The 27,933-nt window shown below is 38.1% G+C and overlaps 1 protein-coding gene across 2 annotated transcripts in view; it reads right to left on the bottom strand.

Moving 5' to 3' along the window:
- Positions 1-19,129: 19,129 nt before the first annotated feature.
- LOC145678475 (GON-4-like protein) overlaps positions 19,130-27,933 on the bottom strand; it is a 103,315-nt gene continuing 94,511 nt past the window's right edge. For both annotated transcript variants that reach the window (XM_081748655.1, XM_081748656.1), the window contains exon 16: positions 19,130-20,596. In XM_081748655.1, the coding sequence (XP_081604781.1) occupies positions 19,490-20,596 (1,107 nt within the window). In that variant the 3' untranslated portion in view covers positions 19,130-19,489. The remainder of the gene's footprint in view (positions 20,597-27,933) is intronic.

Genomic DNA, 27,933 nt, shown 5'->3' with positions numbered 1-27,933 from the left:
ATGTCGCTGCAAGCGCGACGAACTTGATACGTTAATTTTCCATCGTAGTTACCAATCTTGCCGTTAGTCTGTGTGATCTGTGTTCTATTTGCCAGTAACAAATCCCAGGTCCAGACCATAGTTGTTGGTAGGTGTGCAATTTGGTTTTCCGTTGTCCGTAATAACTGCTCGGAGAAGGCGGATGCTGGAAGACGGAGATGAAAGACAAAGTTGGGTGTCATGACAAAAGCTGCTGGTGAATATTAATGTGTAGTCAGGAGGACACGCTAGCTCAGTGGTAGAGCGTTCACCTCCGGTGCTTGGGGTCCCTGGTTCGATCCCAGCTCGCGCCGTGTGGACTTTATGGTGGACAAACACCGTGCTCGTGGGTTTTCTTGGGGTCCTCCCGTTTCCTCCCACTTTCTTCATTCCACCATTTCACTCATTTCTCATTATCACCGTCTCCTTTAGCCTAACCGGCTAAAGATTTCATTTCGTTTTTATTGATGTGTAGTCATGTACTTGCAGACGTCTATGAGCTGCTACATATTTTTCGTAGAACTTTAAGGTTGCTACTGCAATGCCAATGAAGTTTCCGTGACTTTCAATCCCATGCAAATTGCTCAGGCCTCACCCAGATAAATTGATGTATTGGAGGGAAGTTTATAAGTCTCTGCCTAATTACACACAGGGATATATATTCCCACTCCAACTAATTCCGCTAAGTCCGTGCTTAGTATGCTATTTGGAAATATCCGTGTAGATAAGAATAGTATTAGAGTGGTGGGATTGGTTGTGATGTTCTCAAAGATAGTGCAGTATCTGAGTCTGGGAGGAGCGAAAACGTTTGAAGGGGATTACTAGTTGTTCAAGTTGGGAGGTGTATAAGGGTTATATACTGCGCAGTATAACGTGGTAGTTCTGGTATCGATATAGTTGGTTTAACCAGGTTTGAAATATAACACATGCTCGATATAACTAAGGTATTTGTTTATTATAAGAGCGTCGGTGTGGAGATTACAATTGTATAGGAGTTGTAGTTTCGGTAACAATAGTGAGAAGGCGCAGAACATTCGTTGGAGAGATTTTTTCGCCATAACATGTTTCCAGGGGTAAAGGAATAATTCTGGCATCTTCTAATAGTGCTGAAGAGGGTGCAATCTTTGGTTGTCGATATGTAATTTGCTGTGTTGTTGCTTGGAGACATGTGAAATTTGGTGACGCCTTTAGGTAGATGTGAGCAAAATTCCATCACATTGGAGTTTGGCGTCCACTTCATATATTGAATAGACTTGTTGAAAGGACGGTATGTCCATTCCCCAAACCTTGTAGCTGATACAGGACATCAACTTGAAGTACGGTTGGGCTTTGAGTGCTATTGTTTTGAGATGATGTTTGCAATTAAGCTTGGAATCCCAATGAAATCCAAGGTAATGTAGGGTGTATCTGGGTGGTATTCATCGAGATGAACGAAGAATGAATATGTTTTCGGATGAAGAGTATGCAAGTTCTCGCCCAATTAACTGACAGACCATCATCAGAGGTGCAGGCATGTAGTTCTAGGGAGAGCGTCATTGCCCTTCTACTAAGTTAAGCTCGTAATGGACCACTTACTGACAATGCCACCATACAGAGAGCGTATCTTTTGTGGGTTCAGAGGTGGTCTTGAGGTGTGAAGACAACTAATGTCTGGTGCATTTGGGATTATCATAGGGGACCCACTTTTAATCTCCAGTAAGCAAGTGATTAAAGATGGGTGTGTTCATGTGTTGAGTGAGCAAGGGCAAACAGGCTGTCACTCGTTTCTTGTTGGCTGCCGACAATGCATGAAATACTCACTTGCTTAACTTCTATGACTTCGATATCCCGTGCAGGTGCAGTCTGACTGTTTCAGCGGAAACATGGAACTTTCTGCAAGTTCATCGCAGGTTAGACCACTGTTCTCGATGTCTGCTTTGAGAGCCTCATCATCCAACATATGTGGTCGTTCACTGCGACGATCATCTGAAAGGCTCACATCTCCTGGACGGCATTTCTGGAACCAATGTCTGGTGAGGTGCGTTCGTTCACGGTATTCTCCCCAAATGCCTGGAATATAGGGCGACTTGATGCGACAGCTGACATACCTATTTTAAATTCATACAACAAACATAGCAAACAAGCTACTTCAATACCTCCATTTCTCTTCAACACTGGACGAACCTTGACAGTACTGTGTGTGCGCAACGTGCCTGTATTACTGAAGGTCGATGATCAGACTAACTCCCGATCGCTTGCTGGGCTCGTGCGTCGTTTCCTCTCTGTTAGCGCATGATCAATAGAACGTGAAACAACGACAATATCTTTTCAGTTATCTTTACATAGAGGATGTTCCGATTGTTGCAGAATACTAGCATTCGTCCAGTAATTGCAGGAGAAAGTGACAGAAGACCCAGGCAAGGGAATGCGAGGTCTATCTCGGGAAATACGTATTGTACCTTCCACCATGCAGCTGGCTGAGAATCAAGACTTTCGCTTTCACTCCCATAGTTCATGACAGAAAAAATTCAAGCACATTGCCTGATCAAGGCAAAGAAGGTCTTTAACACAATGAAACATTCCGTAGAACCAGGAACAATTTGGTATTCTCTAATGAAAAGAACTCTTGTCAGAACCAGATATAAAACCAATGGAACAACAGATGGCTTGCCTACAATCTATCAGTTCGTTCCTTGTGTTATGCATACTAATGTGATTCATAACACTTTTCCAATGTGATGATATTTGCACGTGTCTCCAGTGAGGATGATGTGATGCCACCACACGTTTTTGAACAGAGACCATAAGCCTTCGGTGGAGAGGATTGCTGCTGGAAGATAACACGTGGCAGCAAGATTCAGTTCAATACCATACCACTGGCAAGACTCAGAAGTAACTATCACATTTTTTTTATGGCGTGTCGCACCCTAATTCCCCTTATTGGAATCCCATTTATTATGTATTATGTGCGGGGCATGTTTGACCAAGCAACCAACCGCACTGCCTATAACACCAAGACCCAACTGATTGACAGGAAGAATGATGGTCGTTATATATGACACATTGGTGTTGTAGGGATCCCATGTCAGAAGATTCTGGACAAAAGGGCGAGTCAGGACGCTGGTGAAAACACCCGAGTCGGAAATACCCCCGTGAAAAACGTCAAGGATCAGATGGGACCAACCGAGCCAAAAGGACTCGGCATCGAAAAGAACTCACGTGTAAAGTACTTCAAATCGATAGCTTGAAATCAAGTATAAATAATGTATGAGGAAAAGATTATACTTTTCCTGGCTTTCCAGAACATTTTCTAAATTTTCTCAGATATGTAATTAACCAGACCTCCCAATGCTGATGTAAAAACTGGAGCAACAAAACGTGACAACGATTACAGGTAATATATATATATACACTAAAATTAAAGAATACTTTCTAATTAAATTCCTGCACATAGCAAGGATTTAAATGTCTTCCCTTAAAATTTAATCTGTAGTTTCACTTACATAATGAAAATTTCATCACATGTGAAAAGACCACAGTGAGACACTAATTGAGAAAAGATGGATGAATACACATTAAACTGGCTACAGTATATTAATCATCATCATCATAGGTATTCTGCCTTTATTGGCAGGTCACTTGCTGCAACTGAGAAGCTTCCATGCTCCACGGTCCTCCGCTAACTTTGTCTTTGCGTATGATCTTTGTTTTTATAACATCCATTAATTGTAGTCTCCTTCGCCCCTCCCTCTCTTTCCCGCCACCATACCCTCTAGGACGTCCCTCATGATACAATCTTTTCTTAGGCAATGTCCCAACAGTTTCTCTTTCTCTTCCTCTTCCTAATAATATCTAAAAGTATTCTTTTCCCACCCACCATTTCTATCACTCCCTCATTCTTTTCCGCTCGACCCAACTAATTCTTTCCATTCTTCTCCACACCCACATTTCGAAGGCTTCCAGTCGATTTTCATCACCTTTACGTAATGTTCACGTTTCCGTCCCATACAGTACAACACTCCACACGAAGCATTTTATGAGTCTTTTTCTCAACTCTTTATTCAAGGTCCCACAAAACAGACTTTTCTTCCTCCTAAAGGCTTCTTTCGCCACTCCTATCCTTGCTTTTATACAAATATTAATAACATTTTAAAAAATATTCCCTAGTAGCAAGAAAACTTTCAGCCAGCTAGCGCGTGCTTGACTTTTGGCTTTCTACGCTTGCACTTGAAACGCATGATTTCATACAATCTGCCTTTTGTTGTACTTTCAAGCGATGACTTAGACCAGGGATGCAAATAACCACTCGCCCGGGGCGAATGGTTCATCGGTGCGGGCGAGTATTTAATATCATACCGAAGGTAAGTAAATGGTTTCTATTGTGAGATGTGGCTAGTAGCTTTTTTATTGAGCGAATAAAATTTTGTTGCTTATTTGCATCCCTGATTTAGACCCTTCGCAGGGGGTCATAGCACCATTGGTCGTTCATTGGCTATTGACTTGTAAAACGCTTGCGTCCAGCTTGAACACTGAATGCAAGGTTGCCTCCATGTAACTTTGTTGTTGGAATCCAGCTTGCGGCATGCTTGCACGTTTTCCCATCAAACTGGATGCAAGGTTGGCCGACTTGGAATTTAAGCTAACAGCAAGCGGTTTGCAAGTTGTCTCTGCTACTATAGTCCGCATCACCCGAACTGGCGTGTGGCATCAGCCAATAAGCTCGCAGTGCGTTGCTACCAAACCTTCAGGGAGGAATCTAATCATTCATAATTGTCCACAAATACGAATAAAAGCAATTATGAATGATTAGATTCCTCCCTGAAGGTTTACCAACAGCGGATGGCAAGCTTATTGGCTGATGCCACACGCCAATTCGGGTAACGCGGACTATAGGGACAGTATTAGGTAATCCATTTGATTTATTTCCTTGTCAATATTGCGCACATCTTTCATTATTTTAGTCTTCTTAGCTTCAAGCTCCTTTATAATGATTATTATTTTACTGAACTTTTTGTTTTTCTCTTCCCCCTGTCCATGGGCGGCCGAAGAAAATTTTCTAAGGAGGGCTGAAATCCCTGGTTGCTACATTACGTTTGGTACTTTTTTTTTTTTTTTGGATTAAGAAAATCTTAAGTAATTAAATACATTGTCGTGAGTCAGGGGGGTTCGGGATCCCTGCGCCCATGCCCTCGTGGCTGATTTGCTGCTTCTGCAAAATGAGTACGAGTATTTCGTGTATAAGGAATCATGGATTTAATTACGAAAAGTTTTTCACGGCCACCAGAAGCTAATCGTACACAAGTCTGAGTGTTACTGCAGTTAGTTATTTTAAATTATCTGCTAGACATTCCGCATCGATTGAAAATCCTTTCAAGATTTGAATTTTCACGAGAGAAAATCAAGACCATTTTAACATCCGTTGAATTATTGCACTTCGAACAAGGACCCAAATTATCTAGCCAAAAGACATGCAAACGCTAAGTAGTTTCAGAATACTGACTCATAATTGTTTTATAATTTGAATTCAAATAAAATTATTTGAACTGTCTCAACTTTATCTGTTATATTGCCATATGATCAAATGTTTTCAACTAGTTGAGCTAATGCGTAACATCAAATCCTGCAGAAACATTAAAATTCAAACGAAAAAGCCGGTCAATTAATAATTTAAAAGTGATTTCTTCAGAAGTTTCAAAAAAAAAAAAAAATTCTGTAGACATTTTCGGTAATTTCGTCGATCCGTTATTGGTTAACATTTCTCGAAGTTAGTACGTGCAGCACAACCATACGTACTTCACAGGAAGAGGATTTTCTTTATTTTCCACAATTCGTATAGCTACATCAACCGAAGGACTAAAAGCTTCTGTTTCACAAAATTTTGCATCACATTTTTCAGCCGATAGTGTTGTAAAGAAATGAACTGAGTGGTGCTTCAGTCAAAACTTAATTGAAGAAAATAGTTTATTTCTGAACTAAATCGTTTTAAAAACAGTAAATTTAGGAATAAGCATTTTATCTTCTTCCAACATAGCTTACAATCTGATAGGTGGAAGAGCTGAGAACTTTAATCCTTCCTGACACATTGAATATACAACAGAAGATAAGGATAAATATCAACGACTCGCTGAGCAACACTACTATTTTCCAGCCAACACAGAACAAAACGTCAATGAAATTATTTCTGAGCCTCTATAGTAAGTATACTCGGCACGACGTACGGAATATCCTTAAATAATATACAGAGCTCTTAGAAATTCAGATACTCCAGTCTGTTACCTCAATTCCGGTCCTAAATGGTCCATGCAAAGTAAGCAACTCTCAGCTTTCTATATCAAGTATTACAGAGTCATTTGGTGACGTCTTGATACAACTTGAAGAAATGCAGAAATTTATACTTTACATTGGAGCCCTCTATTGAAATTTGAATGTTCCTTATTAAGTTGAAGGCTGAAGAATGAAGTTGTCTCTTTGAAGCAGATTTAAAATCAGAAACTGTAGAATGCAATAAAAATGCAATGTCAAACAACGTATGCACACTTGTCCTTTCATAGTACTACAGAATGATTTATATTCATCTTCATTTGAGACACATTATTAAGAGATTTATCTAAACCCGCAACACTTTAGTCATACTAATTCAACAACTGAATTAGTTCACTTCTGAAGTATTGTGACAGCTCATAACTAAAGTGTATGCCATTTTGTTTTCCCGGCAACTGCATTCTCTGGAAACATAAGTTTGAATACTTCGACATCCTTAGCAGCAGTGCGTATTCATGAATGTGTCATTACACTTTTAATATATCATTGTAATTCTGCTTTTTAATGCTATTTTGGGGTACCTCGTGACTAAGCTGTTAGTGTACGCGCCTTTGGCGTGGAACACCCGGGTTAGATTCTCGGCGGAAGCTCATGTTGTAACTTTTAACTATTTTATATTTTGTATTGTATTGTATGTGATTGTGTCTACTGTTGTTCTCACATGTTCGCTTTCTCGGGACCAAGGTGCGTTTGAGTATATCACCAGTTTAACCAGCTGCAAGTCTATGTAGCCTTCACAGAAGAATAGCTCGCAACCAGAGATGCACCTACTCGCTCCATAGTCATGGGAGAAAGATTCGGAACTCAGAAGACCTGCTCCACAAGTGTACTATCCAAATGAAGTTTTGCGCAACGGAATATATATATATATAAACTCGAAAATTTTGAAATTAAAAAAAATCAGGATTCGTGACATCCAACGATGGGTTCCCCGTAAAATTTCCTTTATGTCATTTCCCTTCAGATTTATTTGCACGACGGATAGGAAGACGAACTATTAGGCACTGATTGATCAAGCTGTACTATACCCAAAACAAATAAAATCTTTTATATTCTACTGTACATTTTCTCAAGTACGAAAATACTATCTAAATCTTTACTTGTTCCTAGAAAGCTGTAGGGTATTCTTACAAAATCATTACTGTGTGTTTCAAATGATAAGCGGCATGGCCTTGAGTTGGCTTCACGCGGCGTCCAATTGGCTTTGAGCGGTGTTGACAATTCACGACAAGCAGTCCCGCACGCTGACTTCTTGCGCTACTGCGAATCTTGACATTATCAGAGGCGCTTATTAGAAATATTGTATTAGCACATCAACTGCTCACTTTACGAAGTAGAGAAAAGAATTATGAACACATACGTGAAAACTACATCTTTTTATGTCAACTGGTTCTTATGACGCTTTTAAAGGTTTCCATGTAAAACAATTAGTAAAACGAGCGATGAGCCCCGCGTCTAATTTCCAGTGGATTTTTCTTCAATTTGGAAATAGAACTCAACTTTTATTACAGAATAATCATGGGTGTAACCAGCAGGTTGTTCTAGGGGAACATTACTTTCAGGGGGAGGAAAGCTTTTCACACATTTAAAAGAGAACAAATGATCTCTTTCAGAATATGAAAGCATTTTAACTCACCATACATACTATACACATTTTATATTTTCACGATGCTACCTTATCAAAAGACGGATCTTGACAGTACTGAAGTTGAAAACCGGATTGTAGATGAATCAATAAGCTATTCATAAGAAAACAAATGCTGTTTATAGCAGTCTGTTTATCTGACTTTGTATCTATATGGGTTAAAATAGTAAAGGAAAAAAAAAACTCGAAAACATATCAACTCAGATATTACGAGGGTAAGTCAACTGAAAACCATAAAAGTAGAAATAAAAATCCGCATATGGCGCCAGTGAGCTGTAAGTTGGCATGCCTGTTTACGATAGTATGCCGGATGTCTCCTAGGTGGCAGCAGCCGGCAGATGCACAAACACCGGCGCAACAACAGTTCCAAAATGGCAGCCCCACTAGCCACATGCACCAGCGAGGAGCAGCGTTCTGTGATTCGGTTTTTGCGAAGTGAAGGTGTGAAACCGATTGACATTTTTAGGCAAATGAAGGTTCAGTATGGAGATGCGTGTTTGTCACAGCCACAAATCTATGAATGGTGCCGAAAATTTGCAAATGGTGTTACGTCTGTGGCCGATGCTCCACGCCGCGGCCAGGCTCGGCGCGTAGTGACTCCAGAGACCATTGCAGCCGTTGAAGCCATCGTTTTGGAAAACCGCCGTGTGACAATAAACGAAATTGCAGCATGTTTACACATGAGTCATGGATCGGCACATCATATTGTGAATGATGTTCTCCAGTTTCATAAGGTGTCTGCAAGATGGGTGCCCCGACAACTGACGCCTGAACTGAAACAGCGACGTGTTGATGCGTGCGAAGACCTTTTGTGGCGTGCTGAACGTGACGGTAATGCCTTCCTGTCACGAATCGTCACTGGTGACGAAACATGGGTACATTGCTCGCCAGACCTCGCACCGAGCGATTTCCATCTGTTTGGTCTGCTCAAAGCAATGGGCGGCAGGAAGTTCCACTCCGATGAAGAGGTACGCAACGCGGTGCACGAGTGGTTGCGCCGTCGCCCAAAATACTTTTTTTCTGCAGGTATTCAGGCTCTTCCGAAGCGCTGGCGGACTTGCATTGAACGAGGAGGGGACTATGTTGAAAAGTGACTTACTTTTGTACCCTGTGTGACCAATAAATAATATTTTAAAAAAAATAATTATGGTTTTCATTTGATTATGCAATAATCTAGTAGTGAGTTCATACGGTGTGCTCCCAGTTAGGGAAATCTATATATATAAAAGAGAACGTACAAATCCTTTGTGAACTCATCACGCTAATACGGCTGAACCGATTTCTTTCATTTTTGGGGGGTTGTTAGGATTTGGACCCTAGATGGTTTTTATCATATCACTTTAATTTTTAATTACCAGTGTCTTGAGATAATGGACCATTCAAGTCTCCATAGTTCATCATAGGTAAAAATAAACGTATGTATATGCAACCCGCATGACCACGTGACTCGGCGGGTTAACATAAATGACAGGCGCTTGCAATTTGAAAGCGAAAAAGTAAAAATTATCTAAGTAACAAAGTTTATTGCGTTCCGGGGTGACCGCAGCGAAGCGGGGTGAACGCTGCTAGTGAGAATATAAAGCATATGATTAATTTTAGTTGTTTTAATTAGGTACAGAAACCGCATTGATGATGATTTTTTTTAATTTTCATATTTTATTATAAACGTCCCTCATTTGCATTAACTATTAAATAAGTTTATTACACATATACCAGACGAACCTCATTTTGGAGTTGGAAATAGTTTGGCAAGACGGGGTCCCCTTTTCCCCCGTGGCTACACGCCTTTGGAATCTGATTCATTCATTTATATATAACATCGTAAGAACAAAGTATGGGAAGTTCGTAATATTGTTTTGAAATTTACTTCGGGATAAATTCTTCCTTATTCGACAGAAAAAACGTAGTATGTTTTGTTTATTTTATCCCTTCACGTTTTACTACCTTACATATATGCGACCACTTATTTAATCTTTCCTTCTCCAGTAGATTCAAAAGCACCAGGCGTCTGAATGGTGTCGTAAATTATCGTAACCCAAAACAAACTCGATCATATGGACTTATTTAGGAATCAGACAGATTGTTTTTGTGTGACTTAGACCAAGCGCAAGTGTGTTATTTGTTATGAAAACTGAGAAGGAAACAAAGGGGCTAGTTGTGTAGAAACGTAACTTCTCTTCTAGCACAAACAGAATTCATCAGTGTCTGAGTTACTTTCTTTCGTGGTAGTTCGTTTGTTCTCCAAAATTATAGTTGACAATGTCTTTAAGCAAACCGAGTACAAGTGCGGAGTTTTCTTTTAAAAGAGGGGCTACGAAATCAGGCTCGAAGAATTATTTTTTGTTTACATTTTTAGCCCATGATAATAAATTTAGAAGACTCAGATTCAGACAATGACGAAATATTAACTGACATAGACGATAGTGAAAGTAGTGTTGAAGACGAGTGTTTAGCATATCCACTGGAAAAGTTAATAGGTAAGTAATTTATTGTGTATTCCATCATCTATAGATGTGCAGTTCGGCAAATTGTTTGAACTTCCCCTGCTGGATTTTACAGCAGTATCTCTTCCTCCCCCTATCCCTCTTTTGACCGCATTTGCGGGGTTGCAATGTCGCAGCACCTACTGTGTTTCGTGTCTCTTACTCTCACTCCCAATACTATCACTAATGTGAAACAGATGTCAGGCCTCCACATTTCGCTATAATCGAGCATAATATATATGTATAAAAAACTATATATGTTGAACAGCAATCTTCTAATCACTGACTGAAAGGACAGCGTTTGGAACTGTTTCAACTAAATACTCCACGTGGACTTGACGAGCGGTTGTCAAATGCTAGAAATGAGGGTTCTGGTTGGCCATTTAGTTATCGGGGGTGTTTTCCACAAGTTCTCGCGGACGATGACTTATTTATGGCACTAGCCCCCACACACAGAAGGCGGCATTCTTTATCTACAAACTGCACATGTATAGATGGAATAGAGAATAACTGCTATATATACTTCTAGGATGCACAGTCAAAATTCTTGAGTTTGCTGGAATAGTATATTTACATTGCGAATAATGTTGTCAATGTATGTGTCATAATCTCAACTGGAAGAAGAGCGAGAAGGGAATGGGGAGTCCGTGATCCGGCAACATCACGCACCATTGGCTATTGCCCGTGATGCTTTACATCTGAAACACACAGTACATACGATAGGGAGCAACGATGCGTTTTCTGTATGCTCCTATGGCTAATCGACTGTTTAGTACAGATCGCTACTTGTGACTAAGCATTCTCATTTAGCTTCTACATGCACATATGACATTCTTAATATCTTTTCACAGACTTCACATTACTTTCACATTATATATTTTTCTCGAATCATTTATTGCATTTACATGCACGTGCCTTCTTCGTTTTATATTACTCTTCATAAACAAACTCTAGACTCAATGGCTGTGTATTACAGCTCGCATTTATAGGCAACATTTTTCAATAAAATCTTAATCTAGCACAAAAAAAGGTATACATAAAATTATGAAACCTTAATCTAAGCTAACCTACAACGCATTCACACCTCTCACACACACACAACAAAGTGAAAATTCTTCTTTCGTAAAGACGCTTAGTCAGCGCAAAAGGCCAATGTTTATTTTTGTCAAGCGATTTTTTTCTCTTACGGTATCTCTATGTCTATATGCATACACGCACGATACAAAAAACCAGTTGCCCCTATCGGAATCATAAAGGAAAACAATTTCGCAGCTTTCAGCCAAAGTACAGCTTTGGAATCGACTTTCATATGAATACTTTAGAAAAAAAAATCTAGGTATATTATATAGATTCGACATCAGAGAACGTCACTCCCATCATTTCCCATATTTGTTTACATAAGAGTCGAAATACTAAGTAGCCAAACAATTAAATCATAAAAAATAGGAAAACAATTACGACTGCATATCTTAGATTTGGCTGATTTTACTTTTGTTATTGTTATAGGATGGTCTTTCTTGAACAAAATTACGCTAAAAGGAATCGATCCTTACGTTATATCCATAATTTATTCTATTTCCCCCCTTTTCTGAATAAAATCAAGCCGTCACATATTGTCTACGCAATTAGAAATGAAATGAAATCTTTGAGTTTTACGTCCCACGGTTATGCCGGTTAGGCTAAAGGAGACGGTGATTATGTGAGATGAGTGAAATGGTGGAATGAAGACAGTGGGAGGAAACGGGAGAACCCCGAGAAAACCCACGAGCACGGTGTTTGTCCACCACAAAGTTCACTTGGCGGAGGCTGGGATCGAACCTGGGACCCCAAGCACCAGAGGTGAACGCTCTACCATTGATCTACGCAATTAGGTAGATCTTTTGGGAACACAAGGGATTACTAATGCATGTTTACACTGCTATATTTCATGAAACATACCATTGTGACACTGTGTCTACTCGATGAATTTAAAGGTTAAAAAAAATATTTCCACAACAGGTTTCGAGTTTCCTGACACACTGCTTCACTTTCAAATTCAAAAATCAGAACACTACTTACACTTATCCAGATGGAAGAAATTTACATCAGTTATCCAGATGGAAGAAAATTACACTCCTTGAAATTTAACGTACTATTCGGAATCCGCATATGACATTTTGCATACTGGTCTGAACTGTCATCTTCATATTTGCAGATTTAGCTTTCAATCACTCCAAGAAAGACTTCACAAGACGCAGCATAAATTATATTTTACGATTTGAACGGTTTATGTACTGATAAACGTGACCGTTCTCCAAAAATTTAGTTCAATTTCTTAACACACTAATTTCTATCAGCATTCGCCATGCTGGCAAATCAAAAGAGAAGCTGCCTCATCAAAATTTTCACTGTTCGTTCCGTTCCGTCCAGATTGCAAACTTGTATATCGCAAATTTACGGTTGAATCACTTCCAAACTAATTTCGCATAACTCTGTTTCGTAACAATGTTTTTACCATTTTATTTTCTTGAAGAATCGACGGGCAGTATATAGTTACTGCTCTTCTGGAACTGACGCCATTCAAGACAATAACAATGTGACGTAATAATATGAAGATCGGCTAAAGAGCAAATAACAAGATACTTCAAAGGAAAGCGACCAATTATAGATAATTTCGTAAATCTGTGCTACTGACGTCATACTAGACAAGATTGAAGATGATGAACTTAAAATCGAGTAATTTGGACGAATTTCTATCAAGATTTAAAGATAAAGAAATTTAAAGAATTTTTATGAATGATATTTTAAAGTAAAATTTGAAGAAAATTTCTGGGAGAGCTTTTAAAATGATCTGAGATAGGAAAGGCGTTCTACTGATGAAAATGAAAAGAAATATGTTAAAATTTTTAAGAAATATAAGAAATCAAGGCAGAAGTAAAAATATGTATATTAAATGCAACATAACTCCTAACCTATTCTAAACACTTCCTTAACCTAATCCTACCTCTAATATTATGTAAGCGAAATAAATCTCAATATTATACCACTATAACTTCTACATCTTATCTGACATTGTTATATTATATTATACAGGGTGTACGAAAATTCCCTAACATGATAACTCCATGTTGGGAGGTATCAATGTGGTTCAGATTCGACGTTAAGCTGTAGATCCACGTCTCAATTATAGCCTCTCTGCTGAAAGAATGTTTAATTTGAAATAAAATAAAAATCCTATATTTCCTTAAGAACCCATGTAAACTTCTTCGCTTTGTCCATGAATTCAAACCACGAGTATTGTACGATCTACATCTGAGTACGCACCGCCACAAGAAACCTTTACACTTCTTTTCACAATAACCTAGACTGCCTTCCACAGTCGAAGTCCAAAAAATTGAACCTAGAGCCTTACGCACTTCGGGTCCGTGTACAGAAAAATTTACTTTTCCCTCCATTCTGCCACAGATTAACACACGTAGTCGTACAAGAGAAACAGACCATCTACACACCAGTAAGTAGGCCAGAAATTTTTACTTGGGGGGGGGGTTAAAATAAAAGGGGGGTGCTCTCAGAATAGTGATCTACATTTTTAAACAAACTCAAAGAAAACAGTATATTTTGTTACGCAACTATTGCAATACTACTACTACTACTAACAATACTAATACAAATAATAATATCAGCTCCTAGCAGTAGTAGGTTCAAAAAGGAAGTTCCCACATTTGAGCATTTATTATTAAACTAAGTAATACAGTGAAACCTCTCAAAACGGACATCGGTGGAACACGATTATTTGTCCGTAAATGAGTGTCCCTAAAAGAAAGAGTTCTCTCTCATAACACCACACCACACACATTTATGGCATGGAAGAATAAGAAAGTTTGTCCTCTTATGAAGGTGTCCACTATTGAGAGATGCCCGTTAAGACAGGTTTCACTGTATTAGGAATTAACCACCACTATTTTACCCAGTAATTACATATGAATTGATTAAATACGAATTATTGTAATCATTTTGCAAAATTCTGCCAATATTTTAATTTATTCACTCCCAGCAATTTTTAGTGGGTGATTTTTTTAAATATTAATTGGGAAAAATTCCCTCGTCCTATGCTGAAATCACATTCGTTTAGTAATTAATACAGTACATAATTGCAATTTCATTATTTTAATGTTCTAACCTTGTTGTTAACGTTAATTGTTGATATTATTTGATCTCTTAATCTTCGCTCCTGCCCCTTCCTGGCCACGTTGTTGGCTCTGAATATCTTTCATAAGAAAATTATTCATTGATTTAATTGTTTTCCAGAAATCCAGTTTTTCAATTTACAAATATTTTGAATCTTTCTGTTTTGTCTTTTTTAATGCAGTGTAATTTTAAAAATCCGCTCAATGAATTTACATGAATAAAAATGTACTTTACAAAAAATGGGTTAAATTCCAAAGTTGGGCGTCCTTTTCCAGCAAAATTTTTAAAGTTTACAGGAAAGATATGGATAATTTGATCGTTTGTGTGTTTGATAATATATAAGAGTCTCGAAAAATCTGTTTATTTGTTATATATAAGCGGATATAAACATGGGACTATACGGCGAGCGGAGGGAACTACTTGGCGCAAGGTAACTGAACAGTTGCATTGTGGGAAAGAAACGAGCATTTATGTTATCAACATGGCGAATGTACAAGGGCAATGAACTAACAGTTTTAACATTTGTGAAGCAATACGTTGATAACGGGCAAAATCTTTTAAAAGTTTGTGAAGAGCACGGATTAATGAACCTAATAAATTGCAGGAAGTGTGGAAAGAAGATAACAGCGAAAAAACGTGGCAAAAGCGGACGCCCAACTTCGGAATAAATGCCCAAAAAATTAAGCAAGCGACAAATGCGTTCCTGCGTAACACTAGACTCAGTCTAAAATATATATAATTCTTACTTCGATCGATCTCTTCATTTCTAAAAACGTTTTGACTACACCCTTCTAATTTCCGTCCATTGATATACCATTTCCAGAGTAGCATTTACCAACTGAATCTGGTATAGGCTTATTGTATACTGTACAGTAAGCCTGTATACTGTACTGTACATAGGCTTACTGTATAGTCACATTTTTCCTTATTGAGGAGGAGGTAGGTGAATGACCGCTCAAGACGTTGCCAATTTCAGTCATCTGCATCTGTCCATCAATCTCTCTTCTCGGAAACGACCGCGGAGCCCAGGAGGGTAGGTATGAGCGGGTCTGTTTTGTCAATTGTTTTGATCGAAGCACCGCCCGAAACCATGAGGTTATGTGGTTCTCGAAACCGCACATGAGAACGAGGTGGCTTCGTATTTTGAAGTGAAATAAATAAATAAGAATATTGCCTTCTTTCCTAAACGTTAAACGTTTTTTAACTTGATGTAATAAATAACCTATGATACCGATTGATACAATAGGATTTGGGGCAGTATTCCTTTTCCATCCAGGGGTGTATGTAAAGAAATTGGGGGAAGGGGGTAGATTACTCCCTGCTACACATTGTTTCCAAGCTTCTGCTATTATCATTGCCTCTTTCAATAGCGAGGCTATATGAGACTTGAATCTACATTGTAACGTAAAATCCGAGCCACACGAGCTCCCACAGGAAATAGTGCGTCAAAGGCGCTTACGCTATCTCCATAGACATGATGAAAATCCTCCATAATTTTCTTTTATCGAACACAAAATCATTTAATTCCTTCTTCAAAATGTGCAAGGGTTCTGCCGTTAATATAGGAGCTGTGCCCAAAATGGACACAAGGGAACAGGGCTCCTATTGAAACGATGAATTTTAAAAGCAGCATGGCCACTTCGCTCGAAAATACAAAAAAAGCACAGATTACACCTGAACTAATACCACAACGATACATTTACTGTTTTATTTAAGGTAGTACTGTACATAAAGTTCAAGCTTTTTTTTTTTTTTTTTTTGTTTGTTTGTTTACATGTCGAATTTCACGCCTCCAACTAAACGAGTACCCATATTAAGTATTTTTTGAATAAAAAATCGAAAATTTTAATGCTGGAAATTGTCTCCTTTAGGAGTCGAACTTTTTCGACTAACTGTAATTAGAAGTTTATGAAATGAAATCTTCGAGTTTTACGTCCCACAGTTATGCCGGTTAGGCTAAAGGAGACTGTGATGATGAGTAATGAATGAAATGGTGGAATGAAGAAAGTGGGAGGAAACAAGAGAACCCTGAGGAAACCCACGCACACGGTTTGTCCACCACAAAGTTCACTTGACGGGGGCAGGGATCGAACCCGGGACCCCAAGCACCAGAGGTGAACGTTCTACCACTGAGCCACCGCGGCCCCTTAGAAGTTTATAAGCTGCATCACTCATACCGTGAGAATAATTTTAAAATTAGAATAAACAATATTCTTTTAACTTAACAAGATACATCATCATTACAAATGTATAACAATTAATAAATATTGCATTATAAGTACCAAGTAGAAAATACACTTTGATATAAGTAGATGTATTCCATATTTAAAGATGAATAGTCCGGCTATGCACTAAGTATTGAACTAAAGCATACATTGATCTGCAATTTTATCAGCAATTTTCGTAAATTTATAAGCACTTTCGAAACACCAAAAACCATATTCCAAAATCCATCCATTTGTCTATTAAGCTACCTTCACTTCATGCCAGAAACGAAACTCCGCAATAAAAACGAAACTAGTGGGAATGAAAAAGAATATGCGAGTGTCGAAAATTAATTTACCATTGCATCGTTGATCCAACTGCTTTTTGTGGATAATTTATTAATATGATGTTAAAATGAACAAGAGAAAAACAAAAGATAATGTACACAACTGCGGAACTTGTGTGTTACACATCACTAGTGAAAAATGCAAGTAAGTTTTAAGTTGTCAATTAGAAAACAAGAACCAAACTACATCTGAAATAGTCTTGTTTATGAATACGTAAAAAATAATAATATATTAAAAAAATAAAAAAAAACATAATAATAATAAATGAGCTTAGTTTCACAGCGTGAAACTACGGTAGACTTCCAAGCTATGTGAATTCAATACTCAGACTTGAAAGTATTACATCTATAACTTCTTGTTGCAATAGAAATATAAGATTAAAAACAGAGATTCTACTCCTCAGACGTTGAATTCATAACAAAAAGCTATTACTCGTTCTCTTTTTCAGTTTTTGCTCTAGGATTGGGGGGGGGGGTACATTAAAACCGGAAGTGGTAATTAATGTCTATCAGTTCTGGTTGTAATAATAAAAAAATGAAGTCTGAGATGAAACATATTCTTGGTAGTTAATGTATATAAGAAATCTGCCTGTTCCTAACTACTTCAATTTTATCCATTGTGTGAACCACTTCCGGTTTCTACAGATAGATAAAAATAGAGACAAAATCATTCTTCGCGAGTTGAATCTGTCAAAAAGTTTTTTTTTTTTCTCTCTTTCTGTTTTTGCTCTATGGAAATAAGCATTGAAACCAAAGTACTAGTAAGTTCCAACCAGTTCCGGTTTTGGCAGTGTGTTGCGGATTGTGATTGTGTGTTCTCTTGGGACGCTGAAAAGATTGCTGACATTCGTTTGTCGCTATCTATTACCGGTTTAGTTTTATGGCGATAAACTTTAAAACCGGAAGCGGCTGATTTCTACCACTTCCGATTTGAATATCGTAGAGGGTTAAATGAACATATGGGACCTATTGTTCGGACGCGGATTCGATTACAAAAAACCTTCTCGATGTATTTACAGTTTTTGCTCCGCGAAAATCAATATTGGAACCGGGAATACTAGTGAATTTCAATCTCTCACGGTTTCAGTAGTATTGCAGGTGATTACGATATGGTTTCTTAAGATACTGAACCGATTAAAAAAATGCTTTTAGCTATTTATTACCCTTTTTGTTCTATGGTGATAAACCCAAAATCGGAAATGGCTGATTTCTAACACTTCTAGTTTGAAAGAGGATTAGCGTACAATGTGAAATCTATTCTTAGGACTCTGAATCAATCTACGACTACTTCAGTTTATCGATATCTTTTACCGTTTTTTGCTCTATGGAAATCAATATTGAAACCACAATTAGTAGTAAACTCCAACCACTTCTTGTTTTGGCAGAATGTTGCGGATGATGACGCATTTCCTTGAGACACTGAATCGATTGCATGAAACCGCTTGTTGCTATCTATTACCGTTTTCGTTCTATGGCAGAAATGTTCTTACGGAAATGGTTACTTTCAACCACTTTCGATTTGAATAACAGGTTACTGGAGAAGATGCGACTTGCTTTCGGGACGCTGAGCCGATTGCAAAAAATTACTCCTTGATATCTCTTATCGTTTTTGCTGATAGCTGTCGATAGACAGACGGACGGACAAAACAGTTCTGCAAGACGTACGACACCTATGCAAAGCATAGTTTGGAAGTATAATAAATTTAACTGGAGATTTGGATATTCCTATTTCATAAATATAATAAAATAACTATTTTTCCTCGCGACTGAAAATGCATATCACAACTTCTAAAATACTATGCAAATACTAATTTCTTGAGCAATGTGTTAACACAAAAAGCGAAATTTAATATATATATATATATATATATATATATTTTGATCTTCATATTTAAACCAGTTACAAAGGGGTCAAATTATGTATTATTAGTTTAATACATTTTTGTAAAAACTTACAACAGTACATATTACAAAACTGTAAAATTTATTTTAAAAAAATACAAATGCAGCAGTCTCCGGCTAGATATGACAAAATTATATATTCCATCTCTTCGTACCCAAAAATGCACAAAATAACAAAACGTTACCACAAACCTGTTTCTTAACTATATATCATGATGACAGTAAATCATTATAATGTTTCTCACATTCAAAATATGTTCAGTGGTGGCTGATAGATGTTATTTCATAACGTTCAGTGATATCATGATCTTACCATATAAAATACTATTAAATATTTACAATACTGTTATCAGGTACTCTGCTCAAGGCATTTAAAATACATATATATCTATGTACACACAAAGTAAAAATGCTATTTCACAACTACTTAGGTATGATACTGACTGGTTCACTGAAAGGTCCTCTTCGACATGATTCATCAACACAACATAATGCAAAGTGGTATCTAGAGCCTAATACATATTGAGATATTGTACAACCCATGGGCAAACTTTCAGCTTCCACGTCTCCCACTTTATTCCATATTTTAGCACCACAAAAAACATCATCTTCAAGACTGTAAACTTCGTACGTTCTCACGTCCTTACATGAAACATTTTCCTCAACAGTCCACACAAGTTCAATCCCGAGATCATTCTGAGATACTTTCAGCACTGGTTTCGGTAGTTTATCGTTTATAAAGGGTTGATTTTCAACTTCTAAAACGACCTGATTTTCCACTACTTTTTGCTGATGGGGAATGACGCGAGGTGATTCACCATTAGAACTAATTAATATTGGAAGGCTAGGAGGGATATTTTCTAAGTCTCGAATCCTTTCAGGTGTGGTATGTATAGCTGTCTTAGCTGTAGTAAGATCACTGTCACTAATCATATTATTGTGTTTTTGTGGTGTTAGTGTGTTTTGTTGGTTTGATTTCGAATGATCCAATGAAATTACATTTTCTGAAAGATCTGACACCGGCATTATCATGAATGTACCAGGAACAGGATTTTCTTGGAATGGAAGCTGAATATAAGGTCTTAAAGTTCTTAAAGTATCTGCATGAGCCAGAAACGACTCTAATGTCATTGGAGGTAACGCAATAATTGGCCGGATCATGTCCTGTAAAGAAACGTTCTTCAATGCTCTAGGATTTTCATCTCTGTCTTTCCCACTCTTGTCCGATTCTTGCGATAGGTGTGTACGTAATGCACTACATGTATCTATTTCGTCATTCTGTTGGCCACTTACTCTTAACCTAGGTTTTTTTCTCCGGATTTTGCCTGATTTTCTGAACAGCTTCCGTGGAGGGGAAGACCTTTTTGGTTTAAGAAACTCCAACACCTCTGGCGGACAGTTTTCGTTAAGTTCTATAGGATTACTAGTGTCACTGTTTTGTTCGTCTCCGATGTTCTCCAAACGGGTAACTTGTTTCTTTAATGATTTCCTCCTCCTCTTTCGCCTCGATGAAGCACTGCTGCTAGATTCCTATAAAGAGAAAAAACCTTTAAGATACAAAATTTCTGGTTAACTTTAACTTGGTAATCAGCTTTCAAACCGCATCTGTATCATATAAACTTTGTAAATGCAAATATTGTAAACATTTGCATAAAACGCGGAAGAAAAACAATTCGGAATCATAAGCGGTAGCTATATTATTTTTTTTCTTGCAACGTATGAATAAAGAACTACAAGGATATTTTTCTTGTAATAGTTTCGTTGTCATGGTTGCCCCTAAAACAACAGAAGCTGAGGCATCATACTGATACGGATACCACTTTCAAACTTCTGGTACAACTACACAGGTGATAGCAGCATTTCCGAATTTGTCGGATAAAAACCCATCAACCCTTTGTATAGTCCGCATTCAGAAGGTACATTATGGTAATTGAATATGGTCTTACTCGGGCATACCATTAACTCTCAATGACATGCAGAAAAAGCAATCTGTAACGTGATTAAGAAGACACTTCTTTGGTATTGCAAATGTCCCGACGCATTCCTTACGATGTAACCACGAATAAATATTTGAAATGTGTGAAGTCAAGTCCAGTTTTTTTTTTTTTTTTTTTCACACTACTCTATTGTCAAATAGACTTTATTGCGATCCCTATCAAAAAGACGTCTGATCGAAGCAAACATAACAAAAGCTGTCGATATTTTTGAGTATCTAACATCCTCGTTCTTGCTACTGGAAAAATAGGTTTATAGAAAATATTTGAGTCTCTTTCCCCTTAGGATACGTATTCAAATGGAAGTGTGATGGTAAAAATCAGTGAGGTACTCTACTTTGGGCATACATTTTAAATCACCTTTTAATCAAATTATATGATTAAAAAACCCAGCTTGAGGTGGGTGCATCACGCATGTTTAAAAAAAAGCCATTTCAAACGGGGCAGCCGTTTTCTCAACCCCCACTATGAATTCGACACTAATCTCAGACATTTTATTTTCATTCTCCTCCTCCTCATCCCCTCTACCGACGGTATTAAACTTGAACAGCATTGGGAGCTGCCCTATACATTTCAGTGCCTTCCAAAAACTATGGCCTGCACACTAATATTGGTCGTTTTAGCTTAATTTTGCATGCCATCTCTTTGAACTCCCACCCCTTGGGGTGTCTTACTAAGTTTTTTTTTTTTTTTCTCAGATTGTAAGTTATATCCCTAGCAAGTTTGGCTGAAATTGTTCAAAGCATTCTAGAGATACGCTGGAATATATATTTGCATAAATCCAAATATATATGTGTACGAAAATTCGCAATCCAGCTGATATGAACGTTCGTGTCTAAACTTGGGCTTAAATGTAATCGGAATTGTAACCTAACAACCTGAAGATACTCGAAAATTACACACTTGACACTAATATTGATCATTTAAGACATTTTTTCGCCCCTTCTCACTCATCCTCCCTCCCAATGTCGTTGGGGGCTGAACTTGAACTTTAACGATATCGTAAGCGTGACTCTTTATCTCAATGACGTCTACAACTATGGATTCGACACTAATATCGATCATTTTCGATTACTTTTAGTCACCTCCTGTGTCAATGAAGGCTTTCCATTTTAGCGCTCCTAAGGGAGATAGGAGATCCTATCCCCCACTGGGGGCTAACTTAGACTTAAAGGACAATGAAATTATATATAACATGAAATGAGGAATGTACCAGGAGATATATTAGACAGGTGAAAAAACCTAGTACAGCTTTATACAAAAAGGCTACGAAGTGGTTGAGCTCTCTTGAGGTGAAACAGTTGCATGATCATACTGCTGCATGAGAAAGGGCACAAGTTATAGTTACATACTTTCCCTTCATGAGATATTTGGAAGGTGTTTATGAAAATATAACGCTCCCATTAGATAAAATTAACCTCATCCTACCAAGAGAACAAATGTTTAGAAATAGTCACAGCACAGTACATGATATTCAAGTCATGAGGGAATTGATAGAAAGGTTAATCGAGTATGAATTACTCATGAGTACTACGTTTATTGAGTGTGGAAAAGCTTTCGATTTGGTGAAGATCTCGGTTGTTATACACACTCTTAAGTTGTATCGTAAAACCTTATTTTAAAGTTATAGATATATCTAGAAAAAGTCAGAGCACATATTTATATGCTTTGACTATACAAAGACTATAAGAATAGAGGGGGAAAGGTCGTCATGGTGAACTATTTCTTCCAGGTTGTATTAGAAACTGATGACATCATTCTCTTCGCTAAAGACAGGTTTGCAAGATGTGGTGGAAGAATTTAATTTGAAGAGCAAGAAAATTGGCCTGATAATAAATACGGAAAGCAGAACAACTTCATAAATAAGTGAAGCATTGAAGGTGAAAATACAGAATTAGTAGCGAATACTTAAGTCTACCTGAGACAGAAACATTAAAGCAAAAATGGGTCTTGGGCAGTGGCCCGTACATATTGCAAGAAAAATTATCAACAATGTACGAAAGTAATTCCTGGTTGCATACCAAAGGAAAGAAACAAGATAGGAAAACCAGTGGTGTGATGATTATCAAGACGTAATGCAAAATAATCTTGAAAAGAATTGAAAGGATCGATAAGTGTGGAAGAAAAAGAAAGAAAGAAAGAGAAAGAGAGAGAGAGAGAGAGAGAGAGAGAGTGAGTTGGAGACATCTTCATCAACAGTAGATTAATAATTTGTCTATGATGATTTTATATATATAGGGTGTTAATAAACTAGACTGACAAACTGAAACAGGTGATCCCTCACATCAAAATAAGGAAAAGAGTTCATATGGACCCGTAGTCAAAAGTGCATAGTTTCAGAGCTAAGACTGTAAAAACCCGTGGGAAAATTAACTTTGAGGGCGAATATTTGCAAAACCCATTGAGCTGACGTTGCATGTTTTTGACTTAGACTTGTAATCTGCTCTATACAAAAATGCATGATTCTGAATTGTTCAGTGGCGGCACAACGAATTCCCCCACAGGAAGTGGGGGTCCCGGATATTCTGTTAGGATGGATGGGTCCGATTCATGACAAATGGAACAACGTCTCGCCAAGTAACAAAAAGTCGTTGACAGACCACCAATATTTTGAACAAAATCAAGATGGCGAAGGATTTTTGGTGTGTTGTGCGTGGTTGCAGAATTACACTAGGGACTAAATGTAGTGGATAAAAAGTAATTAAATAAAATCATTACATGCATGACCCACAATCATGACATGTGTGTTGAAGAAGACATTAATAATACGTAACGATTTTGGAAGAATTGATCCAATGAGGATTTGCGAGAAAATCTGAGTATCCCCGGAAAAAAAAAAAAAACAACGAAAATAAGAACAATAGATACAATGTTCTTAATCACAAACTCACTTGGTCGTAGATCTGAAGTGGAATCCGTTGCCATATAGGTGCACACTACCTCTGAGTTACCATGTATCCCTTTTCCCCCCTCCCACGTAGCGAACAACAGATTGTTGACAACGTATGGGAGCTGATGAGACACAAAAGAAAGAGTTGGAAACTTATCCTCTCAGATTTGTTTGAAACAAATTAATGACAGTGTTACCTCTTAGGTTAAAGAAATATGCGGATGATTAAAGAAATATGAAAAGAGTTGAGGCTGCGCGGTGCATGATATTCATCTGTTGTGCCCTATGTGAGTGCACCAATAAACAACGAGTTTTCCATTTACCTGCAATTTGTTTTCGCAGTCCCTGTGATAATCTCATATATTCACACATTAAAGAGGGAAGATGCAGGGAGAGGAATTAATTTCAGCGTAGATTGTGCTAATGTTCCCAAACATATCCATGTGCTTTTGATCAATTCAATGACACTTTCACCATTGTGACTGCCTGGCAATATCATGTGTTCTATTTTCCTATTACTACCTACAATGTGACCCACATGGCCAAGAAATTTTCCACGCTGGTCATTGCAATGAGCAGGTGTCTTTCCAGAAGTGCATATGGGTTTCCTCGCGGTTCTCCCATTGTCTAGCATATTTTCATTCCTTCAACTCTTTTCATATTTCTTTAATCATCCGCCTCCTTGAGACTAAGAGGTAACACTATCTTTAATTTGTTTCAAACAAATCTGAGAGGATAAGTTTCCAACTCTTGTGTCTCATCAGCTCCCATACGTTGTCAACAATCTGTTGTTCGCTACGTGGGAGGGGGGAAAAGGGATACATGGTAACTCAGTGGTAGTGTGCACCTATGTGGCAACGGGTTTCACTTTAGATCTACGACCAAGTGAGTTTGTGATTAAGAACATTGTATCTATTGTTCTTATTTTCGTTTTTTTTCCCGAGGATACTCAGATTTTCTCGCAAATCCTCATTGGATCAAGTCTTCTCCTTTAACACATAGGTCATGATTGTGGGTCATTCATGTAATGATTTTATTTAATTTCTTTTTATCCACTACATTTAGTCCCTAGTGTAGTTATGCAACCACGCACAGCACACCAAAAATCCTTCGCCATCTTGATCTTGTTCAAAATATTGATAGTCTGTCAACGACTTTTTGTTGCTTGGTGAGACGTTGTTCCATCTGTCTTGAATCGGACCATCTGTTCTAACGGAATATCCGGGACCCCCTGCTTCCTGTGGGTAATCCCTTGCGCCGTCAGTGAACAATTCAGAATCATGATATTTGAATAGAGCAGATTACAAGTCTAAGATAAAAACATGCCGCCTTAGCTCAATGGGTAATTCGCCTTCAAAGTTCATTTCCCCATGGGTCTGGACAGTCCCAGCTCTGAAACTACACACATTTGACCACTGGTCTATATGAACTTTTTTCCTTATTTTGATGTGAGAAATCACCTGTTTCAGTTTATCGGTCTAGTTCATTAACACCCTGTATATAAGATAGATACACTATATTCTGTTTTGATATAAAATTTGCATACCGTATGAAACGCATAGCCTCCCCCCTAAAAATATTCCTGAATCCACTAGTGCTGTGAAATATTGTGAAGCATCCAGTTTGGAATGAAGGAATAATAAATGAAGAGAAAAATGTGTATAATATAGAGGGAAAATAATTGACCTATTCCTTCCATTGTTACCGACCAACCCGTCCCATTATTAACTTATTTTTCTCCACTGAACTCACTCAACTTTCAGCCAGGTAACGCTATTACGTAACCCTGCCTGCCAATATGGCGCCCAGCTGGGTACTTCACAGTTACCTATACGTTCTTTAATTTTTCTTTTCTGTTTCTTCCCTTTCGTATCTTATGAAGCGTTTAGCAAAAATGCTCAAATCTATTTTTCAGTGCGTATAACTATTTTCACTATTTTATGGAAATTCATTATACATAAAATATATATACACACTAACCAGCCAAAAAATTATCGCCACACGCTATTTTGAACGAGCCCGTTGGGCTGACTTAAGAGGCACAAACACAGTAGAACCGCTCGCCTGACGGCGACAGGAATCTTGCTTGATCAATTAGTGTGAGGTTGTGAGTAGAATGGGGAAGGCCGGTGATATATCTCAGAGTTTGATAGGAGGGTCATTTCATGTGAAATGAACCAAGCCCTAAACCTTATGGTGCCAGATTTCGATGAAACTTCGTGTACATGTAAGCCTCTACGAGAGATGATCATGCACCAAATTGTAGTCCTGTACCCCTTGTAGTTTCAGAGCACAGGGTGGAAAAATATGGACAAATTTGATGTTTTTTGTGGAATCTTGTTATCTTCAATTGGTCATATCTCCCGTAAATATTGAGCTAGAGAGAAAAATAATATACCATTTTGAAGAGGAAAGAATAGGCTACAACATATGTCATATCAGGAACATTTATTTGAAAATCAAATATCATTTTGAACCAGTGATAGCTCAGAAACTGCCCCCTTTGATTTCCTTGACATTGGGTACCGGCATAGGTTCGGCATAAGTGTGCCAAATGTCAACTTGGACCAAGAATGGGCCTGGAGTTTACAATGATTTTCGTGTGACCATGTCGGAAGACACACCTGGGGTGCCAATCTCTTCAGCTTCTTTTTCTGAATTGGTGACGCACCAAGTACCTGAAAGCTCTGGTTCAATACGTCAATTGTTATGTCAGGTGATGTGAAAAGCTGATCAGGATTTGCACTAAGAGACTGCCTATCAGACTATTCTTGGTCAGCACTTGCCTGTATGTCAGCTGCTCTGGAACAGCGCCTACTTAGATCCTTCCTGCATTTGTTGCATACCTTGCTCAAGATCTGTGCTTTAAGTTGTGGAGCCAGTTCTGCCATCCACGCTTGCACCGGGAGAAGTCCAACCCTCACTTTACTGCTATGACTGCCAAATGGACTGGCACAGTAGAGGCGTGGCAATGCTGACATAGTGGAATCACCTAAGCAGCAATGCAGCTTTTGAATGCACAAAGTTACAGGTAATGCTGCACCTGGATCACGGGACTATCCACTACTAACACTCGGAAATGTGCTGTATAATCACTGTGATCTCACTAGCTATGCCTGAACACTATATAGACACTTCTAGCTAGACTTGTTGTCCAATCTACAGCTAAGAGCTTACTGGCATGCAGTATGGCCTAGAACTTTCTACAATGTTCCAGATGATTCGAGAACCTTCCAGAATGCTCACATATTTCGGTTAATGCAATGTACTACGATTGATGATGGAATGTTCCAAAGATCCCCACAGGCTTACTGAATTACAGATTGCACCAGAAAAACATTATCGTTAGGTCAGTTACACCTTACTTCACAAGTACTGACAAATTGGCAAGTTGCCACATTGGTACACCAGGTCTCTCTCCCGACATGGTCACATGAACATCATTGTAGACTCCAGTCCCATTCTTGGCCCAAGTTGACATATGGCACACTTATACCGGGCATATGGGGCTATCTTGGTATCCAATTTTGAGGAAATCAAATGGGCAGTTTCTGAGATATCACTGATCCAAAATTTTCCCGATTTCCCGAAAATATTTTATTTTTAAATAAATATTCCCCACATATCTTGTAGCATATTCTTTCCACTTCAAAATGGTATTTTTTTTTCTCTTCCTCAATATTTATGGGAGATATGACCAATTGAAGCTAACAAGGTTCTACAAAACCATCAAATTTGTCCATTTTTTTACCAACCTGTACTCTGAAACTAGAGGGGGTACAGGGCTAAAATTTGGTGTGTGATCATCTCTTAGAGTGGCCTACATGTATACTAAGTTTCATCAAATTTTGAGACGACGAGGTTTTTTCCCTGAAAATTTTGTTGATTTCACACGGAATTGCTGTCAGACGGCTGGGAACGAACATCTTGGAAACAATGCGACTTGTGGAGTATTCGAGAGCTGCTGTGGCTAGTGTCTTCCA

The sequence above is a fragment of the Thermobia domestica genome, chromosome 2 (assembly GCF_964235325.1).
Source record: "Thermobia domestica chromosome 2, izTheDome1.hap1.1, whole genome shotgun sequence".
NCBI classification, from domain to species: domain Eukaryota; kingdom Metazoa; phylum Arthropoda; class Insecta; order Zygentoma; family Lepismatidae; genus Thermobia; species Thermobia domestica.
This window is presented reverse-complemented; position numbering and strand designations above follow the sequence as displayed.